This window comes from Paramisgurnus dabryanus, chromosome 11 (assembly GCF_030506205.2).
Source record: "Paramisgurnus dabryanus chromosome 11, PD_genome_1.1, whole genome shotgun sequence".
Lineage (NCBI taxonomy): Eukaryota > Metazoa > Chordata > Actinopteri > Cypriniformes > Cobitidae > Paramisgurnus > Paramisgurnus dabryanus.
In genome coordinates, this window is record NC_133347.1 from 23,687,467 (window position 1) to 23,711,873 (window position 24,407).

Genomic DNA, 24,407 nt, shown 5'->3' on the forward strand with positions numbered 1-24,407 from the left:
TACAAGCACACGCACACAAAACATTCACCAGTGTTCGGCAATTTAGTAATCAAGGGTTGCATATTGCATAGATTTTGCATTCATTGCAGCGCAATACACGACATACACTACCATACACAACTTTATACTTTTATCAACAATTTAGTAAACTCTTGTTTCTGACTGTACATACTGTCAGAAAAATAGTGCAGAAGCTGTCACTGGGATGGTACCTTTTGCGCCTTGGCTCACTTTACTTTGGGTTGGTTTGCTTTTTCACTGCACTTTAGTATTGTTTCAGAGTGGGTGGGATTATAGACTTAATGTAATATTTGCGCCGCCTCCACTACTGTGACATCATGGTAAACGCAGTACAAACAATTGCACATAAGCAATGGAGCATATCAATGGAAATTGTGTTTGAGTCTGAGCATGTGGATGTTTTTCACAGCTAAAAAGGTGTTTTGGGTACAACAAAGCACAGATGATGACATCACTTGTTGTTTGCTCTGCAGTGCACAAAGGTTATCTTGCATTTAGAAATGACAATGGTAGTGATGCTTCCCTCTGACCGATCAATGATCTGCAGTGTTTACACGTCACGTTTTAGTATCGGTACGGCTTTCTCTGAACCTCATTTACTCACTCTCACGTTGTTACAAACCTGCATAAATGTCTTTGTTCTGATGAACAGGAAGGAAGATTTTTGAGGAATGTTTGAACCCAACCCTTTATGAACCACATTCACTTCCATAGTATTATTTTTTCCTACTATGAAAGTGAATTGGCAAAATCACACTTTTGGTATTTTATCAAGCATCTTTTTTACACACGAACACATATTCAGATATTTTTGAAAATGTTCTAGCTCTTTCAGTCTTTATAATGGATGAATATAGGGTCCAACTCCTTCAAGTCCAAAGAATGTGCATCAATCCATCACAGCTCCAGGGGGATAAATACAGGCCATTTCGGGGTAATTGATGCAATTTTGTGAGAGAAACATCCATATTTAAAACTATGGATGGTGGATTACCCTCCGAAGGCCTTTATTTATCCCCCTGGAGACATGTGGATTACTTTTGCAAGGGATGGATGCACATTTTTTGGACTTGAAGGAGCTGGACCCTATATTTATCCATTATAAAGATTGGAAAAGCTAGGACATTTTCAAAAATATCTGAATATATGAAAAAGGACAGGCATATGTAACTCAGATGGCTTAAGCGAGAGTAAATCATGGGGTAATTTTCATTTTTGCCCGAACTCTCGCTTTAAAGGTGACATTTCACAAGACTTTTTAAGATGTCAAATAAATCGTTGGTGTCCCCAGAGTACGCATGTAAAGTTCTAATTTATAATAACATTTTAAAATTGCCACTTTCTAGGTGTGAGCAAAATGTGCTGTTTTTGGGTGTGTCCTTAAAAATGAAAATGAGCTGATCTCTGCACTAAATGGCAGTGCTGTGGATGGATTTTGCATATTATGGGGCGGCATTATCCCCTTCTGACATCACAAGGGGAGCCAAATTTCAATGACCTCTATGCTTGTAGAGAATGTTAAGTTACTGGGTTGTTCTTTTTTTCACATTTTCTAGGTTGATAGAAACACTGGGGACCCAGGTATAGCACTTAAACATGAAAAAAGTCAGATTTTCATGATGTGTCCCCTTTAAGGGGTGGTCGCACTAGGCTTTAAGCATGCAAATATTTTTTGGACATTACTGAAAAAATGAGCAGTGAGCACTTCGTCCATCTCTGCTTTTCAGTGGAGAGAAAGGTCAACCAATGACGTACCAAATTTCTACTGGTCACATGTCTTTAAATAATACAGATTTGCAGGTCAGGTTTCACTAGATTTGAACTTTGGTACACAGCAACATGCAAAATTTCTTCGCACAAGAATATTTGCATGCCTATGAATGGCTTTAGATGATTTTTAAACAATATTGAAACTATTATGAGTTCTTATTGGCTGCTTTTTGTCCACTAAGTCATGCATTTCAAAAATGTTTTGAACAAAAAAGTCAATTCAACATTTAAACATTCACGATTTTTAAGATCATGAGAAGATCATTTCATTCAAGTTTTCCTAAACTTTTGAATGGTAGGGTATCCGAGCATGAAAAGGTTGGAAAGAAATCATCAATTTGTTCAGGTGTCAGGTTTGAATTGGTTCAGATAAGTACCAGTTAATAAGCAATTGGAGTTATAGTGTCTGTGCTCTGCTATAGGGACACGCAGACCTTTCTTTCTCCCTTCATGCAGTCTGACCTACATAGTGAAGAAGTACTGCCTGATGATGCATACAGCTGCCACAAGACTTCAGACACACACTCACACCAAAAATCACTTACGCATGTAATGCACCAGACATAATGTGTATCCATGCCTAAAATCTACACAATGCATTCAGATTCATCATCACTACCAAGATTACTTCAAATACAAAAGGTTCAAAATCTCCTGATAGTGCTAACACACAGCCAACCACATTAATGAGGTTTCTATAAAGCTCTGTTTGCACTGACACTGAAGCTTTCTTAGGTCAGCCTGCTCTGTACATACTGCTACTTAACAGTCTGGCTTACAGAGATCAGTGACTGAAGCCAGCTGAGCGCCTTTCCTACAAAGTGTGACAGTGTTGAGAGCCAATACTGGCAGACTTCATCAGACACTTCAATGGCACACGCTGTGAAGATGATGGTCTCGCGGTGAGAGGATTTGAATGTCATATGTCACCGTCTCACGCCTGAACATGCACGTCAACATTCACGAAACCCCTCGCAAAGACTCACTTAAAAATCAATGGTGTCCATGAGCATGTGTCTCACTTTACCCATCCAATAAATCACTGTGCCCTTGGAGATCATGTTGTCTTTATTGTAGCCATTTGAAGGAGCCATTTGCTGCCCACAAAGCTGTGCGAAAGGTCACTGCTAAAAGGTAAGGATAGTCTATAAAGTAATTATTGATTCAGATGGTTGCTATTAATTATTCTGCAGTTTATAAGAAGGGTATGATAATGAGGACTAGTGCTATTTTTGGAAGATCTAGTCATGCTGAGGTCGTTAAAAAGTGCATTGTGTAACTTTTAAAGGATCTCTTGACAGAAATGCAATATAATATACATAAATATATTTTCAGTGGTGTTTAAAGACATAATTAACTGTATTGTTTTTATTGCCTTAGAACGAGCCGTTTTTATCGACACACAGTGGGTCTCCTTACATGGAAGCTGCCGTCATGTTTCTACAGTAGCCCTAAACGGACAAACTGCTCTACAGAGCGCTTTTTGTCTCTACATTGTCTCAGACAATGACGTGTTTGTCCTGTTGCAGCTACCGTAGCTTCTGATTGCGTTTCGAAAGAAGTGGATTTTTTTGAAGTTGAGGATTTTTGGTCAAATTTCTTAAATGCCAATGAAATGAAGTGACATTTGTGAAAATTAGGCATTTCAATTACTGACTTATACCGGTAACCTTTTCATGAAATTACTAAACCTAAACATAAGAGTATGATAAAAAAAATGCTAATTTACAAGAAAACATGTAAGACGCACTTAGAGGGTTTTGCATTTTTGTTGGCAGTGCAAAAACTCTACAGTCAGTACTTCTATCTTACATTTTTAATGCAATTTTTTAAATATATGGTAACACTTTATTTTATACTCTCTTTATTATAAATTGCATGTAATTCCTATAGTCATAACAGTAAATTATTTATAACTACATGCACGTAACCCTAAACTAGTGGTTCTCAAACTTTTCGGCGTGCCCCCCCGTACCCCTGTATTTTCGAATGTGGAAGTAGGTGATGTGACATATTTCCCTTCTTTGTGCGAGATGTCCGTTTCAATAGCCAGCCGGTAGAAAACATGATTTACAGTAGTTACGGCAAATATTTACTACATCTGCCATGTATGAACCAGTGTGAGAATAAAATTAAGAAGTGGCCCAATATATATGAAGATATGCTCATTTTGTGTTGTTCTTCGAGGGTGACAGTTCTTCAATGCGCAAATATAAAAGCACAGAGACATAATGTTACCAGTATCTTCACATTGGGAAAGTCAGTCGAGTGTTTGTTCATGGAATAGATCAAGACTTTGTGTTTTTAACCTTTTCAGGCGATGGTTTAAAATGTCACAACTGTCCCTCTTGTAAGAGTTTTTTTTTAATCTGCAATTTTTAATATACTTGTTTGAGTTTTTATGGCGACACATTAAGCTTTAAGCGATCCTACAGTCAGCAGTGTCTTCCTAATTCAACACATTGTAAGTTATTTGAACAAACCATAATAAACATATTAAACTATTACATGTATTCAGTATTGTTTTCGTTTTATGTAGTAGATAAGACATGAGCTTCTGAAATTATTTGCTATTAAAAAAAAATATTTAAAACATATCAAAAGTATGTACAAACACATTAAGAACTATTATAAACATTAACTAATAAGCAGTTTATGTTGAATATATTCTGTACTGTAATTGCATTTTTGTAATAATATATAGTAGCAGAATAAATAAACCAGCTTATTTTTATCAGCATAATATTAGTTATATTTGAACAATTACTGTATTTATTGTTCACTGGCAGTTTCTATAAAAGGTTTTACCGGATGGATGTGTGGATACAGTTAATAGATGCACGTGACGTGCCCCACATACACATTCGGCTTTTGTGCATGTATTATGGTTAAAACAAATGTTTTGTAGAGATTTACTGCGTTTGTATCTGCTATTATGGCAACCCCTAACTGCACAAATTATTCCGGTCTTCCTGGATTTTATAATAAACATTAAAAAGCCACACTCGTGTCCCTCGCAATACGACTACCATTAGCTTTAGTGGCTCACCGGAAGTCTTGCACAAAGGAGCTCAAAGATGACGGCACCCACATTTACATTTACAATCCTAAAACTTTATGCAAAATTCAAAATGTGGTCTTTTTGCAAAACCACCGCAAAGAGAGAAAAGTTGTAAGGTCACAGTCACACCATCTTTGTTATTTTCTCCCGAATAAGAATTTCTCAAGAATGTACTGCAGGACAGAGAAATGCAAGTGGAAATCCGTCTATTCTTCAGCTACAAGAGACAGACGCTGCTCTTTAACAGAGGATAAGAGAGTAAGAGAGACTGTTGGTGCAAATTGAGTATAGACATGCATGAAAAACGGCTGGGGGATTTAATACAGTTCCAGATGAGAGAGATCCTCAACCCCCTAAGAAGAGACCAAAAGCGAGAGTAAGAGGGATTAACAGGGAGCAATGGAGGCAGCACACAGTGAGCTCGGGGTAAAACTGAGTCATCCAGCATCGTCTCAGGGACAGAATGTACCATCTCTCTTCACATTAAAGGTGAGGTGCTCTGATGTTCTCATTAACGTGTCACCAGTACACAATATACTACATATCAGATGTACTAACACATAACGGTTGCTTTGGTGTAGTGGCTATAGATCTTCAGGCTAGACAACTTATTAACTTAATGCAAATAAAAACGGTGAGTTGCAGAAACTGAGAGCCCTTCATTACGTTACAGTCCAGATAGTTGTGTACCATTCGGCTGATGAATAGTAAATATCTTCTGCAAAATCTAAATTAGATGTAAGCTCATACAAATTTATAGTATGATAACAAATGAACTCTACTTCAGTCAGGACTTTTATGTGAAATGCTTATATGTATTGACTATTTGCGCAGTTCTGTTTGCGATGCCGGTTTTGTCGTGTTCTGTTCTAGATAAATTCCCCAAACCATCAAAGCAACTGTTAAAAGAGCAAGAAGATCAAACCAGCACAATCACATTACAACATAAGACCTTTCTGTCAGTGACAATAAAAGATCTGTTGTGCTGTGCTGATCAGTCTTAGGTCAGACTCAAAAGCCTTACTGGTACACACGACGCCATAGAAGAACCCTCACTCTTTTTTATTGCTGTTATGCCAGGCCATTCCAACACTTTTTTCAAGGTCACCATAATTTTGATTTGAATCTTTAGATAAAACATAATACATTCTTTACCTGCTTCTTTAGGGTTTCTCTATAAACATAGCAGATCCCATAAACAGAATGCACAAGCTTATGAGTCTTACGTACATCCCACTATCAGGAGATCAGTATTTCACAGGAGAAACTGAGGGTTTATGTTGTGTATCTTTTTTTTCAGATAAACAGTGTTGAATGGCACTACAGTATTTTTCATAATCCAGATTCACACAACGAGCTGTGCTTGTACTGTAAGTATACATGTTTACGTTTTAGACATTACTGCACCAAATCAAAATTTATTTGAATTAAGCTGAAACTCTTAGAGCAAACTGCATTCAATGAGTGAGACAAACCAACTATTACCACAAAATATCACAAAATGTATCAAATGATAGTACTTACCAATGTTTGTGTTGTTGCTTCCCCACCTAAAATTATCAAGCTTCCTGATAGATGACGTCTTTAAGGATCTACCATTTGGTAAGTGATATTAAACAAGACTAATAAGATGAAAAGTGAAAGGTACTTTGTTTGGTTTACAACATTTTGATTATAGCAAAAAAAATTGGGTTTAAGGGATAGTTCACCCAAAAATGACAACTCTGTCATCATTTACTCACCCTCAAGTTGTATCAAACTTGTATACATGTTTTTGTTCTGCTAAACACAAAGGAAGATATTTGTAATCAAGCAGGCAGCAGGAGCACCATTGACTTTCATAGTAGGAAGAAATACTATAGAAGTCAATGGTGCTCCAAAACTCAAAATTTTTTCCTTTGTGTTCAGCAAAACAAAGATTATACAGATTTAAACCAACATGAGGGTGAGTAAATGATGACACAATTTTCATTTTTGCGTAAACTATCCCTTTAATGCAGTTTTTTAAGAAATATTAGACAGATCAAATGCTGGGTTAAAAAAAAACCAATGCTGGGTTAAAAATGACCCAGTGCTGGGTTAAAAATTACTCAATGCCGGGTTAAAAATTTGTCAATGCTGGGTTAACAATGACTTAATGTTGGGTTAAAAATGACCCAATGTTGGGTTAAAAATGGCTCAATGCTGGTTTAAAAATGACCCAGTGCTGGGTTAAAAATGACCCAGTGCTGGGTTAAAAATGACCCAGTGCTGGGTTAAAAATGACCCATTGCTGGGTTAAAAAATTACCCATTGCTGGGTTAAAAATTACCCATTATTGGGTTAAAAATAACTCAATGCTGGGTAAAAATGGCTCAATGCTGGGTTAAAAATGACCCAGTGCTGGGTTAAAAATTACCCATTGCTGGGTTAAAAATTACTCAATGCTGGGTTAAAATTACCCATTGCTGGGTTAAAAATAACTCAATGCTGGGTTAAAAATGTCCCAATACTGGGTTAAAAATGACACAATGCTGGGTTAAAAATGACTCAATGCTGGGTTTAAAATGACCCAATGCTGGGTTAAAAAAGACCCAATGCTGGGATAAAAATGTCCCAATGCTGGGTTAAAAATGACCCAATGCTGGGTTAAAAATGACTCAATGCTGGGTTAAAAATGACCCAATGCTGGGTTAAAAATGACCCAATGCTGGGTTAAAAATGACCCAATGCTGGGTTAAAAATGGCCCAGTGCTGGGTTAAAAATGACCCAGTGCTGGGTTAAAATGACTCAATGCTGGGTTAAAAATGACCCAATGCTGGTTTGGTAACACCTCAAAAATAAGTTTCTTCAACTTAATTTTTAACTTAAAGTGTTTTCCACTGAAACAACTTGTTTTTTTAGGTTTTCCCAGTTTAAGTCTTTTTTTAAATTAATCCAACTTTTCCCTTTTCTACTGTGCATGGGTTAGAATAACCCAGCAGTTGGGTTGAAACAACCCAGCATTAGGTCAGTTTTAACCTAATGGTGTGTTCTGTCCAATATTTATCCAGCATGGGTTAAATAACCCTGTCATTTAATGTGGGCATGGAAATGCATATAAATGCAGTACTGTCCTCTTCAATACCAAAATGAATGTAAAAATGCTACAACTATTAAGGTTACAAAACTGTTATATATGTTATTAACTTATTGTTTTTGCCTATCTGTACTTATTCTTGCCTCTGTTTTCTACATGTGTCACTTAACAGCTTCTGGCCTCCTCTCTGTTCTCACCCTAAAATGGCTACCCAGGCACCTGCCAGAGACATCTGGCCAAAACAACTTAACAAAAGCATCCATCAAGGGCAAATACATCACCAGGATTACAGGATGAAACATAAAAAATGTGGCATTAGGAAAATGTTCTTATATAATGCATTGGTCTTTTGCAGTGACATAATACTCACTATCCCGACACAATTACATAAGAACTACATCCCTCTGACCCTCGAAACACACCTACTCCATAAACGTACATTTCCATAAGCTGTTATTAAAAGTGTCACCTGCTATAAATATAACTGTGTCATATCAGGTTATCTATATATAACATATACTGTATGTAATATAGGTTATATATGTTTAATGCTGCAAGTTTCTGTGCAGACTGTGTCTAGTGCCGGCAGTAATGTTGTCTGTCTTTCACTTCATATTGACAAATTAATCAGACTAATTTATGCACATGATCACAGTCCATTATACACACAAATACAAACTTAAAACACTGCATGCTGATTGGTTGAGCCCTGTTGTTGACATCTTCTGTGTTGATTAATTAAATACATAATTATGGTTCCTGACATATTACATATTGCTGTAAAATATACAGAATATGTGTGAAAACCCAGCTAAAGTCATTTTTGTGATCTACTTTGTTTTACCTAAAATCATCATACATAATGTAAACTAAAGAACATTCAAAAAGATAACCTTAAAATCTTTAATATTGACTGAGTAAAATCAATTAAATGAACGATTTAAAATCAAACTTTGATGCTACTAATAGCCTGGACTTCACAGACAGGGCTACATATGTTTTGTATAAAGATGGAGTGCAGTATTGCAGGATATGACATTATCTGTTAGTACTTACAGTGAAAGTTATACTGTTTACTGTCCTATCGTAATGATGTGATGGTATACAAATATTGCTTAACATGTACAATAATTTACTAATCGCAAAATTAAAATGGGTATATGGTATGCATCTGTGTTTTTGATGATGTTAGTTTGTGTCACAGCTCCAGACTTTCCTAATTTAAGGTGGTCCTGTTGTGATTTAATATCCTCATGTGTCTGTGGCTTCTAAAACAGGTCTGTGCCATCTGGCCTGATGTTCACTTGACATGAGACCCTATGACAAGGACAAACCGCAATCTCTCTCTCTCTCTCTCTCTCTCTCGCTCTCTCTCACACACACACACACACACACACACACATATATTGCAAGGTTAACAATCTACAGTATAAAACATTAAGACGGCCATTTTTAAATGCCTTTGTTTTAATGCTAGTTGCTGGTGCTTGATGATATAATGTGGACATTGCTGGTGTATATTTAGTAAATAATCTTAAGAGACATAAAATAAAATATGTTGGAAAAGTTGCATCCCAGCAACAAAAAAAAAAATCACAAATGTAACAGGTCCCCAATGATTTTATCACAACAGGAGAAATACAGATTTTTTTATTGATTTTAGCTAAACAACTACAAATCTACAACTCCATATTTCCCATGGCTTGTTAAATAGCTCTTGGACTGAATAAAGTATGTAAATTGATCATTAACATGACATTACAATTCTTATGATTTTTTTCCTCATAAATGTAGAGTCATTCCTTCCCCTGAATTTAAAAATGTTAAAAAATAAATTAGCTTATTGATTGTGGGGCAGTTTCCCAGACAGGGCTTGTCCTAGTCCCAGACTAAAATACATGTTTGAGCTGCCTTCATCTTGCAATAACATCAATGCCATTGCCCAAGATGTACACCTATATTGTTTTTTTTTTTCAAATGTATGTTTGATTAAATGTCCTAATATAACTAAGGCCTAATCCTGGATTAATATAAACCTTGTTCAGGAAACCTCCCCTTTCAGTTGAGCTTGGAAAAAATCTGCATTTTTTGTTTTTAAAGATTTTGTTGATATTAAATGGTATTTAAAATCCACAATGCTAAAGTTCTAGCAGTTCTAGCAATGCTAAAATTATTTGACATAGATCATAATCAGTGTCTGTATTATTAACTACTAGTCATTTGGAGGTGTGATGTGATATAGCTGTGAGGTCCTGCTGAAGTCAATCAACAATCAATTTTCCTCTGCCTACCATCTCATTTCTATCCTAATCCAGTTCAGCCTTGGTGATTGCTAACAAATATCAAAGACCATTAGTGTCATATCGCAATTTAACAAAGAAAAGGCCAAGAATGTTTTGGCTTGTCGTGCTACTCATCAGCTTGTCATCATAACAAACAAAAAGCTGCTGAAACACATAAATGATAATGACACTTAAGGGATGATGGTATATTTATCAAACTCAGCACTTCACATACTTCAGCTTTAAGTGTTAACTGGACACACACGGCACCTCTTAATTGATGGTTCATAAAGCTGCCAACAGTCGAAGTGAGGAAACAACATTTCCGTTTCATGCTATATATAACACAAAGTAATAAGAAGATATCTAATTGTGGTATGCACTCTAAAAAATGCTTGGTTATTTTCAACCCAGTGTTGGGTCAAAAAGGGATGAACCTTACCCATTGGGTTGTCATTTAACCTACACTGGGTTGTTTCAAGACAAAATGCTGGGTTGATTTAACCTATTGTTGGGTCAAATATTAACATTTTCTGGGTTAATTTAAGCCAACAGCTGGGTTTGTCCATTTTAGACCCAACGCTGGGTTAAAAAATAACCTATGTTATCGAGTGTATGATTTATCTCTCCCATGAGTGTTTGCTTTGTTTATTTTTTAATACTATTCAGCATCTATGGCTATATTCATGGCAAAAACTATTTAATACATACAAAAGTCAGGGAAGGACCATTTTTCATCTCCAGTTCACCTAACCTGTATGTCTTCGGACTGTGGGAGGGCATCACAGTACGAAGGAGTAAACCATGCTGACAAAGGGAGAACACAGTAAGACCTCCCAATACAGCCGAGGCTCAAAACCAGGGACCTTTCTGCTGTGAGGTAACAGTGCTACCGACTGACCCAATCATAAGTGTTAACACATTGCCTGATCTTCATGAAGAAACCTACGCAGATATAGTCACCAGTGATGCGCGGAATGAACCGAAATGAGGGCGTGCATGCGGTCACCCGCTGTTACCCGCGGTTACGAGTCATCCAAAAATATTTTTTATGATATTCAGTCGCGGTCAGTTGGGTCATTTGAAATAAAGATGCCAGTTAACTATTTAAACAATTACTACTTTTAAAAAACGCGGGCCAGGGAGCGGGTCGGGTACACGATTTATTTTTATTTATTTTTGCGGTCTGAGTTGCGGGTGGGTTAGTTGAATTTTTTGTATTTTTTTTTTGTGATATTATCATGAATTTCCGTGTTTTTTCGTGATCGTATAATGAATTCCTGTTTTTAATTCCTATCACGTATTGGTTACTCAACTGCTTCTTCCTATTTTTAAACCATTGTCACTTGGGTTTAGGGTTGGATTTGATGCTTGCATTAGAATGTATAATACTATTTTTTCTGATTTATTTTTTTATTTTGCCTGGCATTAGAGTTAGAGTTGGGTTTAGGATGTCATTTTATGTAAATCTAACCCTAAACCGAAGCGACAATGGTAAGAAAATAGGACAAAACAGTTGAGTAACCAATACATGATAATCATGAAAACAGGAATTCGTTACATGAAAAAACACGGAAATTCGTGATAATATCACGAATAAAGAATTTAAAAAATTACGTGACTATATTACGACATTTCGTGAGACACACATAGACGTATGGCTTAAAACAATTATCTTCCTATTTTTACTTTCAAATTACTATAAAATCACATTTAGTAATCTAAATGTTACAACTTTCATAAAGGAAAAGTGTGTAACTAATTCAATGTTAAAATATTTGTCATGTCATAGTTTAAGAAGCTGTGACACATATATAATAAGCAAAATGCTCAGTTTGTTTAAGTGGGCTGACATCTTAGGGTTATACACTTCTTAAGAGATCTCATCTACATCTCATTTAGACAATAGAAACTAGATGTAATTTCCCCTGTAAGTGTCTCTGAGTACAAGATAATGATAGGTAAAGAGACCAATAAACTATATTACACTGAAAACCATTTACAATAGTAAATCATAGTGAATACAGAATGGTTGCATTTTATGATATAATCTAAAACCCACAAAGTAAGAAACTGTTTATGCTTGACCCAACAATAAATAAATAAATATATAATTGAAAATAACCCAGAGTGTGTATATATGTATATGCATGCATGCATGCATGAATGAATGTGTATATATATATAAATATATGAGAGAGATTCTTCTGTCTTCAGATTAAGTTTATTTGGCTGTCATGATGTCCTGACAGAGAATGACGGACAACATGCCAAGACAGTTAGAGGAAAGTCTCACTGATGAGCTACCAAGCATGAATTCAATGAGCAAATAGGCATTAAACAGCACCGCAGTACTGTCTCTACCCCCTGATGGGAGGAAGAGCAAGACGTAGAGAAAAAATTCAGGGCAGCATTAGACTTTGAAGGCAGAGAGAGGGAGAGAAAGAGAGAAAGAGAGAGAGAGAGAGAGACCATTTGAGAAGAAGCACAAGCTACAATGCAGCAGTATGCAGTAAGAGTCCTGTGGTGACAGAGGCCACAGAAAAGGCTCACATTCATAATAATGTGATCACTGATTGGTCAGGGTAGTTTCAGAACCATGGACAGCGTCCCTGATCCCAGCACAATGTGTGTTGAGTTCAGCACATTGGACAGAGACAGAACCACTGCAATCTCATTATGACGCGTGTAAAATAAAACAATGCATCTGATAAAGAAACTTGTGCCATATCGGCTCAACAGATGCTGTTTTATATTTATTACCCAAGATATTTCATTTCAGATTTTCTGCTGTACTGCAGGAGGCTGATAAGAATGCATTAATTGAGAGAGGTCAGGTCTCTCTCTCTTTCTCTCTCTCTCTCTCTCTCATGGGTTGAAGCTGTAACTATGCTGGCCACAAAGCTCTTAGACATTCGAGGGTTAAAAACATAAAATGCAGGATCTGCTTTTAACTAAAATGTTCCAATTATTTAAATGACTCCCAAAGAGACACAGGGTATCAAATCCACTGCCTGTTAAAACCAGGGCTGAAAATGCGTGGGGATGCATGAAGACTCAGGGGGACTTAGTCCAAGGAGTAAATTTCAAGGTGGAACCGAATTCCATTTTAAAATGTAGATGATTTCAATCTTTCATTTACATAATAGCCTCCAAACACTAAGGAAATTTATTTGAAAAAAATTTAAAATATGTTCCTATAGTGAATCCCAGCCATTTCCACCACTGGTTAAACTAAATAAGATTACGCAATAGACACAGACAGACACACGGACACTGAAAATGAGACACAAGCAGAAACGGGGTGATGTGAGTAGGTTGTCCCCTAAGGAGGTGACGATGTTGCATAAACGCACACACACTGCTGTCTGTACTTCCTCAGACAGACACAGAAAGCATTATAATTCTCCTCACAGCAACCTTGCAGCATGAGCTTGAGCCAAAGCCGCAAACACACACACGGACACACACAAACAAGAATTCCCAACCTCTGAATCTACCCTGCATGTGCGTCTATCTGGCAAACACATACACGCTCGCAAACACACGAAAGCATTTATGAGATTATGATGATTATGCCAGAATATTCATGCTCATATTTTGACACTGATCTCTCTCACACACATTCTCATGCATCATCCTTTGGTGCATGATTGCTCTTCATTTACCTTTTTCCAGATGACACACACACCTTTCACCGGTACCATTTTTAGTGAGCGGTATATTAAAGAAATTGATTCGCTTGTCCTGCATCTCCACACACACTTGCTGTTACATGATCAAATCACTCACCCTGACTGTTGGGTCCCCCATCACCTTCGTCACACTCAGTGAGATTGTTAAGCATTTTGGAAGACACAGCACAGATCCTCAGCTAATGCTAGCACAGCTGGGATTCCACCAGCGTATGCGTGTACCGGTGATAAACAGCCTCGCGCAGGCACGCTCACGCACAGATGGAGATAGCTTGTGGTTCTCTGCCGCTCTCCTCTCAAGGAAAGAAGCAGCGGTGCTTCGCTTCGGCAGTCTTCTCTTGACGTTTGCTGCCTTGCGTATGGACTCTCTCTCTCTCTCTTGCTTTATCTCTCTCTCTCTCTCTCTCTCTCTCTCTCTCTCTCTCTCTCTCGAAGGAGGGGTTGGGGGCAGAAAAAGGCTGCAGGGACATAAATGATGGAATGCTTAAGAGTTAATTTTTTTCTCCCGCGCACATGTCATCTCTCCCTCTCAGCTACAGTGTCACAGCCTGTCCGTGCCACGGTAATGTGTAGTCCTGAGGAATTATTCTTGCTTGCTCAATTTATTGTCAATTCTCACTGTATTTTCATGTCATCGCCATCTCGAGCTGCATTGGAGGGTTGGGGGTGATAGGGAGGAAAGCAAATCAAAAATGGTTTCATTCTCAAGTAGTTTTTCCTGGCCTGAATTCACCACCAACCAATTGCACCAGGTGCAATACATTTATTTACATTTTTTGAAGAAAATGTGAGCTGTACTTGTCCTTCACAAAACACGCCGCTGTAGTACTTGGCTTGATTTTGCTTTGTGGTTGCCAAGGTGTTCATTGTGGTTTTAAGTACTTTGACATGTGGTTAGTAGGTTGTTCTGGTTGGTTTCCGGTGTGTTATGGATGTTTGACAGGTGGTTGCCTACCGGCCCAGGTCAACAGAGTCCATCTCAAATAATTAATATCTAGTTAAGACATATTGTAGGTCCCTGTCCTCTTTCAAATGTCATTCACAGGGTTCCCACACCTTGGTTAACTTCAAATTCAAGGACCTTTCGAGGACTTTCCAGGTCCAATACCCTCAAATTCAAGGGCTAAATGTAGGGACACATTTCAAGTGAGAGCAAGGTTGCATCGTGTTACCTTTTAAGACACATTGTTACAGTTCTCTTTGAGGGAACTTGCGCTGCGTCACTGCGGTGACACTTTGGAGACGCCTCCAGGGGTAAGTGCGTCTGAATGTGTATATAAAATTTAACCAATGGCGAGGCTTAACGACAAAGACAGGGTGATGCGGGAGCCAGGAAGAATATCGCTATCTGAAATATTGCCAAAGACGGAGTTACAGGGACGCAGGAAGTATGGCAAGGGAGACGCAGCGTCTCGTTCCCTTCTTTGGGAACAACAGTTACATATGTAATCAGAGGCGTTTTCATTTGTCAAACACAACTATGCAAAAAAGCATTTTGGTATGAATTAACATTCGCATACAGAAGTGAACAGTTTAGCACGTTTGCTTAAAAAGTCTAGAATTTTTATGATATTATCCTACACTACACAATAAATAATATGGATTTAAAATAGATTCAAGCACTTATGTATCTGTATCTATGTATTTATTTATATTTTCAAAAACTTCCCAAGGCCTTGAAATTTTTTTCCCCAGATTCACAAACTTTCAAGGATTTCATGGGAACCTTGCATTCACAAATCTTCTCTTTCAAACTAACAACATATGATCACTCAAAAAAATTGAAAATTGAAAAAATTCTGGGTTATTTTCAACCCAGCGTTGCGTCAAAAGTGGACAAACCCAACCGTTATGTTAAATTAAAGGATAATTCCGGTATTTAACACTTTGAGTCTCATTTCTGGTTTGTTTTGGATGAACTACAGTGACGGACAGTGAATTTTTGACAATGGGTCGTGTCTTGAGTTTTTGACTCGTTTAGAAGCGTCTCTTGACCGCTTCAGAATGGAAGTCAATGACCATGCACAAACATGTCATTAAAACAACACTTAAAGTTCATTTTCAAAACTGTGCTACTCACCGAGTGGTTTGTGATGTTCGTTGATGATAAAAAACAAGTTGTGTAGCGAAATACAGTTTCTGTCGTGTTTTATTGGGCATTTTGTAAAATTCCATTGACTTCTCTTGGAAGACTCATTGCTCGCTGATATACAGTATCACTCCGCCGCCGGGAAACAGAAAAGGGTCTGTTTACATGTGGTTGTAGATTTTTCGCTCGGTTTCTCTCGGAATAAATTTTTCCTATATTTGATGGCTCAGTGACTAGGTTTAGGTTTGAAGTTGAGCTCGATTGTGACTGTCTATACACTCTAAAAAAACAAACGGTGCTATATAGCACCAAAACAGTTGCTTTGGATCGTAACGATAGAAGAACCATTTTAGTGCCATATAGCACCGGTGAAGAACCAGTGAAGCACCAGTGAAGCACCAGTGTAGAACCATATAGGGGCCATATAGCACCACATATGGTTCTACATAGCACTATATGGTTCTACACAGGTGCTTCACTGGTGCTTCACTGGTTCTTCACCGGTGCTATATGGCACTAAAAATGGTTCTTCTATCGTTACGATCCAAAGCAACTGTTTTGGTGCTATATAGCACCCTTTGTTTTTTAGAGTGTACGCTAGACACCGCGCGTACTTGTATGGCAAAGTGGTCATCAAGTGGTCGGGAGTGTGCTAACGCTTCAGACTCAAAAATAGAGCGGAAGTATATACGCGGTTGTGAGGTATCTGAAAAAATTGTTCCACTATATCAAATAACACGGATTGAAATCATACATTGCGCCAATATATTTGTTTTTAATCATCAACGAACACCACAAACCACTCGGTGAGTAGCACAGTTTTGAAAATGAACGTTAAGTGTTGTTTTAATGACATGTTTGTGCATGGTCATTGACTTCCATTCTGAAGCAGTCAAGAGACGCTTCTAAACAAGTCAAAAACTCAAGACACGACCCATTGTCAAAATTTCTGTGTCCATCACTGTAGTTCATCCAAAACAAACCAGAAATGAGACTCAAAGTGTTAAATACCGGAATTATCCTTTAACCCAGAAAATGTTTATATATGGGTAAAAACAACCCCAGGATTTTGGGTTATAAGCCAATGCTGGATTAAAAATAACCCAGAGTTTATTTTAACAGTGCTTTGGTCAAGCTTAGATTCAACCTTTCACCAACTAGTGAACATCAGTTGCAGCATAAGAATTTTGCCAGCAGGTTTTGAAAAATGTGTTTGACATTAAACCACAAAGGAGCATCTTATATTTAACTCCACTCCAGACCAATGAATCAAATACCTCAAAGTTTCTTAATGTTCCTGTATGTTATAAAATAATTATGAGCTACAACCTATGTATAAGGAACGACCGCCGGAGGCTTTTACAAGCCATGTATCAGGCTACAGATTGTGAAACGCTTGTGAGATTAAGTGATGTGGAAATCCTTCTCTCTGCTGTCTTTTACAGACACTTTCTGTTTGACCTCTGAGTTAAACTCCACTGAGCCTGCCTTGCTGAGAGCTTTCTATAAATACAGTGAATAAATTAATGGTATGGTCAAATCTTTTCTTTTATTTAAACCTTTTTGAAAAGTGCAGAAGGATGGTGAGGAAGGGCACGCAAGAATAAAGAACACATAAGTGGTTGAGTATATGTATGATGGGATGCACTTACAGATCTGTAGAGACATGTTGAAGGTGGGAGAATCTGGCAGGGGGAAAAGAAGAACATGTGAGACTGATAAGACCAAGATATTAAGAGAAGTGTGAAAATGGAAAACAAGTTAAAGTGAAACATATGAATATAGGACTTTGGAACTCAATAAAAATAAATTCAATAAAAATGTGTGTATTCAGAAAGCTTTCAAAAGTCTATATTAGAAATTTAATTTAAACCTTAAAATGTTAACCGAGTTTAGGATAAAGAAAATGTAATGAAGTAAAAATCAAAAGGAAAAGTCAAGAAAAAAGACATATAATATACAGAATGATCAAAAAAATGACATTTTATATTTTCCCCTAAGAAATGTCCTGTTTTCTAATTTAATAATTTAACTTATCCCTTTATCTCTGCTCTAAACAATATTTTTGTATTAGTTGAATTGTAATGAAAAAACTAAGCCTTAGGTGGCATACCCATGTATATCATTTTTTAATGTTGAAATTATATTGAAATTGTTATGCTGACAATTTGGAATGAAAATCAAGCAACGCTTCCAGGCAGTCATTTCAGTCAAGCAAGACTAAAAAGTCGTTTCTACTTGAATGGGGAAAGACAGATATCTCTAAAACTCATGAGCTAAAATCACAGTTAAAGTCGCCATGAAACGGAAGTAGCGATTGTCTTTTTCTCCCAGTGGTGACGTATATCCGAGTGAAACTGGCTTCTGAAATGAAATAAGGCTGGTGTGGACTTAAATTCAACCATCGAGAAATGAATGGATCATTTGAAGTTGGGTCGTGTTGCTAATTGCTAATCACTGCAGTCTTTTCCCGGACCCCGCCTCACCTGTCATACCATATGACCGGAAGTAAAGAGAGATCATTTTGAGGAGAGAAGGAGGATTATGAGGACACATACATTTAAAAAAAAAAAAGAATGAAGCTCACAGAATAACCACAATATTCCAAAACTAATTACAGTTTTTCATCTTAATTTCATGGTGACTTTAAACAACATATTTTAGTCTTTATTGATTAATGATTGGTTCTTTTTAAATGAAAGGGGGACTTCCATTGCCAAATCAGCCATATTGAGGGTTGCATTGTCTTCCTATACCAGTGCTCAATCTTGTTATAATATCTTGTTGTTTTATTGTATGAAAGTTGTACTGATACATATTTTTGCTTTAATATTTGTATAGCGTGATAATCTTATTGTAAAAGCAATAAGGTACTCAAGGCTATGCACTCTGCTTCACGTTGTGCCTAACAACGCCCTTCAGCTGTGACTTATTTCAATACAGCACAGCCTCTTATACCTTTTTGATGACTTAATATTGATATTTTCCCAATGTAAATCTGGAATGTAAATCTGAAAGGGACAAAGAAATAAGAAGTGAATTATGACCATTAATCTAAAGATCCACGATGAAACACAGAGGATTAATATGGAGAATGTATACAGTACGAACATGCTGGCCTGGCTGTATTCATGCAGTGAATCTCTACTGAGACTTTCTCTCCTAAAAGCATTTAAGTGCTGTACCTTACCTATTTTTAGCCTTTGTAGGCACAAGACACAGAAAGTCTTTGAAGTCTTTGATTAAACAATCTGTTCTCATTCCAGGGTCGGCCCATCCTACAGGAGATACAGGTGTGAGTAGGTAAAATAAAATAAAATGTAATAAAACGTTACTTGTACAGTCTCATCATAAATTCAAAAGCAACTAGGCATGCAGAGACCTCATTATTTGACATAAAAATCACAGAAATGATAATAACTGGCCAATGGTCTGTGGCCGTCGCCTGTTTAAGCTGTTTAAGCCTTGCCAATTTAATACGAAGGAGAACGCATGCATTGTGTGAGAAGTTTATATGTGCACGCACATCTGAAACAAGTGCACAGAAAGAGCCATGTCAGACAGCGCGCAATTAATTCTCGTTCACGTCTTCGTGCACCTAAACAGAAAAATTCACACAAAAATTGACAAATAAAACGTGTGTAACTGCACATTAAATGACTGATGAATAATTCTCCTTTGTAACTTTAATAAGAATTAATCTATCACTGACCATGCAGGCCAGCAAAACAATCCTTTGCTTTGAGCCCTGCCCCACAAAGATTTAATATTAAAATAGGATCTGAGAAATCCACACATGACAATTCACTAAAACTAATAAATACAGAATTACAGCAAATATATCTAATGAAGTTTATTTAACTAAGTTCAGGAGGAGCATGGTCATGTGATACAACCAATCAGTGCAAAGACATGCTTATAAATGGCAGTCCCTCACCTCTGTCCCGTGACAGATTTTTTGCAGCATCCCTCCTCCACCCCATCACCTCACTCTCATTTAGATTCATATATCACAGTTAAAGAGGGGGGAGTAGTCTGGGTTCGGGTTAAAATTCCGAGCTCGGAGCCCTCTCCTTGGACAGCACGCCAAATATGCTTTATCTCATTCCCTATCGATTAATGCGAACTCGTAAAATATAAAAAGGGGACATTTCACAAGACTTTTCTAAGATGTAAAATAAATCTTTGGTGTCCCCAGAGTACATGTTTGAAGTTTTAGCTCAAAATACCATGTAGATCATTTATTATAGCTTGTTAAAATGTGCGTTTTTGGGTGTGTCCTTTTAATGCAAATGAGCTGATGAAATGCAAACACTGATTGCCATGATGGTGGTTTGTTAAAATTGAAATTCAAATTGTGCTGTCAATTATCTCTCTCTCTCTCTCTCTCTCTCTCTCTCTCTCTCTCTCTCTCTCTCTCTCTCTCTCTCTCTCTCTCTCTCTCTCTCTCTCTCTCTCTCTCTCTCTCTCTCTCTCTCTCTCTCTTTGCACCAAATGGCAGTTCAGTGGTTGGAACGTTGCAGATTAAGGGGCGGTATTATTATAATAAGATCCTGTTTTGACATCACAAGGGGAGACAACTTTCAATTCTTTATTTTTTCACATGCTTGCAGAGAATGGTTAACCAAAACTAAGTTACTGGGTTGTTCTTTTTTACATTTTCTATGTTTATATTTTCTTTGCCTATAGACCACTTTCGTGTTTGCAAACAGAGATGACGTTTATGTGGGCGGAGTCAAAATGGTTGCAGAAAGTGACAGCTCTGCAATAGCGGTGAGAAGTGTTTTAGCATTAAACCATGATTGTTATGGATCCGGTGTTCTGTCGAAGTCTGATTCCACTATGTTTCCCTTTAGTGCAATGTTTCTTATAGCGTTTTAATCACGTTACGTTTATTTTTTAGATAAATGGCTTGGCGTCTGATATGCATGTATGTAATGTATATGTATTGTTCTTTTTTGCTAAATCAAATATTTTTACAGTATAAATCGCTAAAGTACATATAAAAGCAATACTATCATGTATTATATATAATAGCGTTTATTAAATATTTCATAATTTTCCTGTTTTCCATTATTTCTTCCTTATATTTATAGCGTACAATACACATGTTCTAAAACTATTATAAAAGTATTATGTTTACACTAAAAGGCCTGTGTATATATTAATAACACTTTACATCATGTGTGTGTCTGCTATATTTATATGTTTATTGTGATGGCGCAGTGGATATGACACATGCCTTTGGTGTGAAAGACCCGGGTTTCGAATACAGTGTGACACACCATTGTGTCCCTGAACAAGACACTTAACCTCTAGTTGCTCCAGAGGTGTGCGACCTCTGACATATATAGCAATTGTAAGTCGCTTCGGATAAAAGCATCAGCTAAATGAATACGTAATAAAATAAAAAGTATGGCAAGAATCAACAGTGAAGCAACACAGACATAGAAAGTCATTTTAAAAAGTTGACTTTATCAACTTTTCAACACAGCTACCAGATCCGTGTACTATAGTGGAGTGGATAGAAGATGTTAGCAGATGGCCAAATATAAAGTGGCCAGATACATATATATAGTATATACGTATATACGTATATTAGTGCAACCAAACGCAACAACCAGACATTTTGATGCTGGGAAACTGTTTTGATAAACCACTTCTGTTGCCAAAATGTGCGCGCAGGCTATTTGATCACGTGCATTGTAAAAGGGTCTATAGTATTTAACTATATAGAAAAGAATACAAAACATTATAACTCTTAAAACAACAACACTATCAGAATGAGACACAATTTCCTATTGCTACTATAGCCAGTTTCATTGAAGCAAATAACTAGCTGGCACACTCACAGATATTTAAAGCAGATTTCCAAAAGAAGAAACATATCCACCCCATTACACACGCGCACACAGTTTGAGTTGGCACAAAGTCGACTCCTAATTTGCTTTCAGATAAAAATTCTTTGAATTGTAACAATGTAATACATTAACACTGACACATTGAAATGATAACTATGACCAGAGCAGAGTTTTGTGTTTATCAGGCTACTGCTGGCAAAACAATGGCTGCTAGCAGAATCTTTTGACAGCTCATATCTTCTGTGCTGTTTAAATGTAAAGCAGATGTGGACTGATCATCTCTGCTAGAGTCTGGAGCTCATGCCATGACTGTCATCCATTCTGAATACAATTTTCATCTGGGACAAGCAGCTTTAGCGCTTAACCCGCGGTTGGACGGGCTCCTGCCATCTTTACGCATTCACACAAAACCCTCACAGACTGCAAATGCTGACCTAATCCACAGATTAAGGCCATAGGGAAAGTTAGTGATTTGCTTTTTATTTCAGCCAAAAATGAAACAAGTCTACAGTAATTCAAAACAAAAGAGAGTTTTCAGAGTCATCCTGCTTGATTTCACAACACAAGGCAGTGCAGATTAGATCCTGTTAAGCTATGATTACTTCATTTGAACAAACTGTATCATAGAAATTGTTCTTAATATTTTAGGGATATCATCCACAAACAAGGTCTGCCAGTGATGGGATTGAACTGAACTAAACTGCTGTGCATTTTGTGTTCAGAGAACCAAGGACGTCTCCTGTGTACTAGGATTATAGAAATCACTAGGTTCACCAGCAGCTGTGGGGTAAAGATTAAAATGATGACATAGATTGATCTTTCTAATGAAGATCATACACAGCTTCAGGGTTATTTTTAACTGATATTGCGTGAGGGGAAAAGCCACAGCATAAGATGGACAACTTCCAAAAACTGCATGATTCTCTTTTGTGGTAATGATGACCTTGAATGATGTCATGAATTGGCAATGGCTTTGAGAGTTGTTAAGAGGACAGCTTTTATACTAAGTGAGCTACTATATATCTAATATAGGTCCATAGTATTTTAAGTATAATTTAAAGCATTACTTTCTCTTTGTTTTCTTGTAAGTGAGTCTGATTTTTATCAGACTCACTGAATTCTGCCAACAAGGGATATTTCTGAATGGCCTGAGGATGGGATTAAGTGGATTTGAAGCAAAAGTATTTGATGAGCGTATAATACGTTCCAAGAGCATTCGGTTAATAATACCATTATCTTGTTTTTGACAGAGGTGGCGTTTAGCAGCTTTTGCATCTGAGCTCCTCTAGCGGCTTGTATCTATGGAGCAGACAAATGAGGCATCGAGGTATACTAGATAGTAAATTTTTCCACTGATACCAATAGCCAATATTCAAAGATATATCTGCCAAAACCGATAGTTCGGTGGTTATATTAGGATATATCGGCAATGAATATCGCCTGTTTTTAAACAATCTGCCGACAGTGAGAAAAATTGCTTTTATCAACTGATACTGTCACAGTGTTTAACTGTGTTCTGTGTTTGTGTGTGTTTATTGTGTCAGTCACTGATCATCAGCATCACCTGGACTCATTAGTTAATTACCTGCCTCTTGTCACCAGCTGTTTCCAATCACCTTTTGTATAAATGCTGTGTCCTGGGTTGTGTCTTTGTGGGATCGTTGTTCTTTGTCACTGGTTGTTTGCTCCTGTTCACCATCTGTGTTACTCCTTGGAATGTCTACAATTTGTACTACTGTGAGCTTTAATTATGTTTATTAAAACTGTTTAACCTGCACATCCTTCTCTTTAATTGTACCGTGACAGAACGATCCCACCAGTATAGAAGGAGCGAGTTATCCAGTCACAGGATTTGGACACAGGGATTCACAGATGGATCAATCACAGGAGAACGACTTGGAGCGGGTGAGACCAGCACTGAGTGCCAGGGTGGCGGACTGGCAGCAACAGATCCAGTTGTTGCGGAGTGGTTCCGCGTCACCCACACCATCCGTTTCCCCCAACCCCATGGAGTCGAGTGGTCAGCTGGAGCCTAGCACAGAATTTCCTGAGAGATACGCTGGTGAGCCTAAGTTATGTGAAGACTTTATTAACCAGTGTTCTCTGCATCTTGAGGTGCATCGCAGAACTTTTGAGACTGAGGACTCTAAGGTGATGTTCGTGTTACTTCTGCTGACCGGCCCTGCGGCCATATGGGGGACGGAGGTGTGGGAGAACCAGCACCCATGCTGTGCTACTTTCAAGGCACTGACGAGGGAGATGATTCGGGTGTTTGGCAAGACTGAGGTGAAGTCTCCCTCTCAGAGGTCCAGGAGGTCTCACCATAGGAATTTTTTGAGGGGGTGTAGTGTGCACCAGACTCTGCGGACTGGGAGACTAAGTCTGCAGGAACAGACACCCGAGTCCTTTCACAAGATGGCGGCCACGCCTGAACCCCTTCACAGAATTGCTGCCACACCCACTTCTTTGCACCAAACTGCCTTGATGAACTCTCCAGCGCTGCCTGAGTTCCGATATTTAATCGCCAGTCTGGTGGATACACCACTGGTATCTGTACGGGTGGCTGGGG

The 24,407-nt window shown here is 37.7% G+C and overlaps 1 protein-coding gene and 1 long non-coding RNA gene across 3 annotated transcripts in view; one reads left to right on the forward strand and one right to left on the reverse strand.

Moving 5' to 3' along the window:
* slc12a5b (solute carrier family 12 member 5b) overlaps positions 1–14,292 on the reverse strand; it is a 67,171-nt gene extending 52,879 nt beyond the window's left edge. Inside the window, exon 1 of one of the 2 annotated variants that reach the window (XM_073816254.1) lies at positions 13,986–14,292. In XM_073816254.1, coding sequence (XP_073672355.1) covers positions 13,986–14,040 — 55 coding nt within the window. In that variant the 5' untranslated portion in view covers positions 14,041–14,292. The remainder of the gene's footprint in view (positions 1–13,985) is intronic. The other variant, XM_065247494.2, reaches the window with a different exon arrangement.
* LOC135730085 (uncharacterized) lies at positions 5,143–8,893 on the forward strand. The gene is made up of 4 exons (XR_010525866.2): positions 5,143–5,341; positions 6,153–6,222; positions 6,417–6,454; positions 8,084–8,893. It is a non-coding gene; the product is annotated as an uncharacterized lncRNA (long non-coding RNA).
* Positions 14,293–24,407: the final 10,115 nt, after the last annotated feature.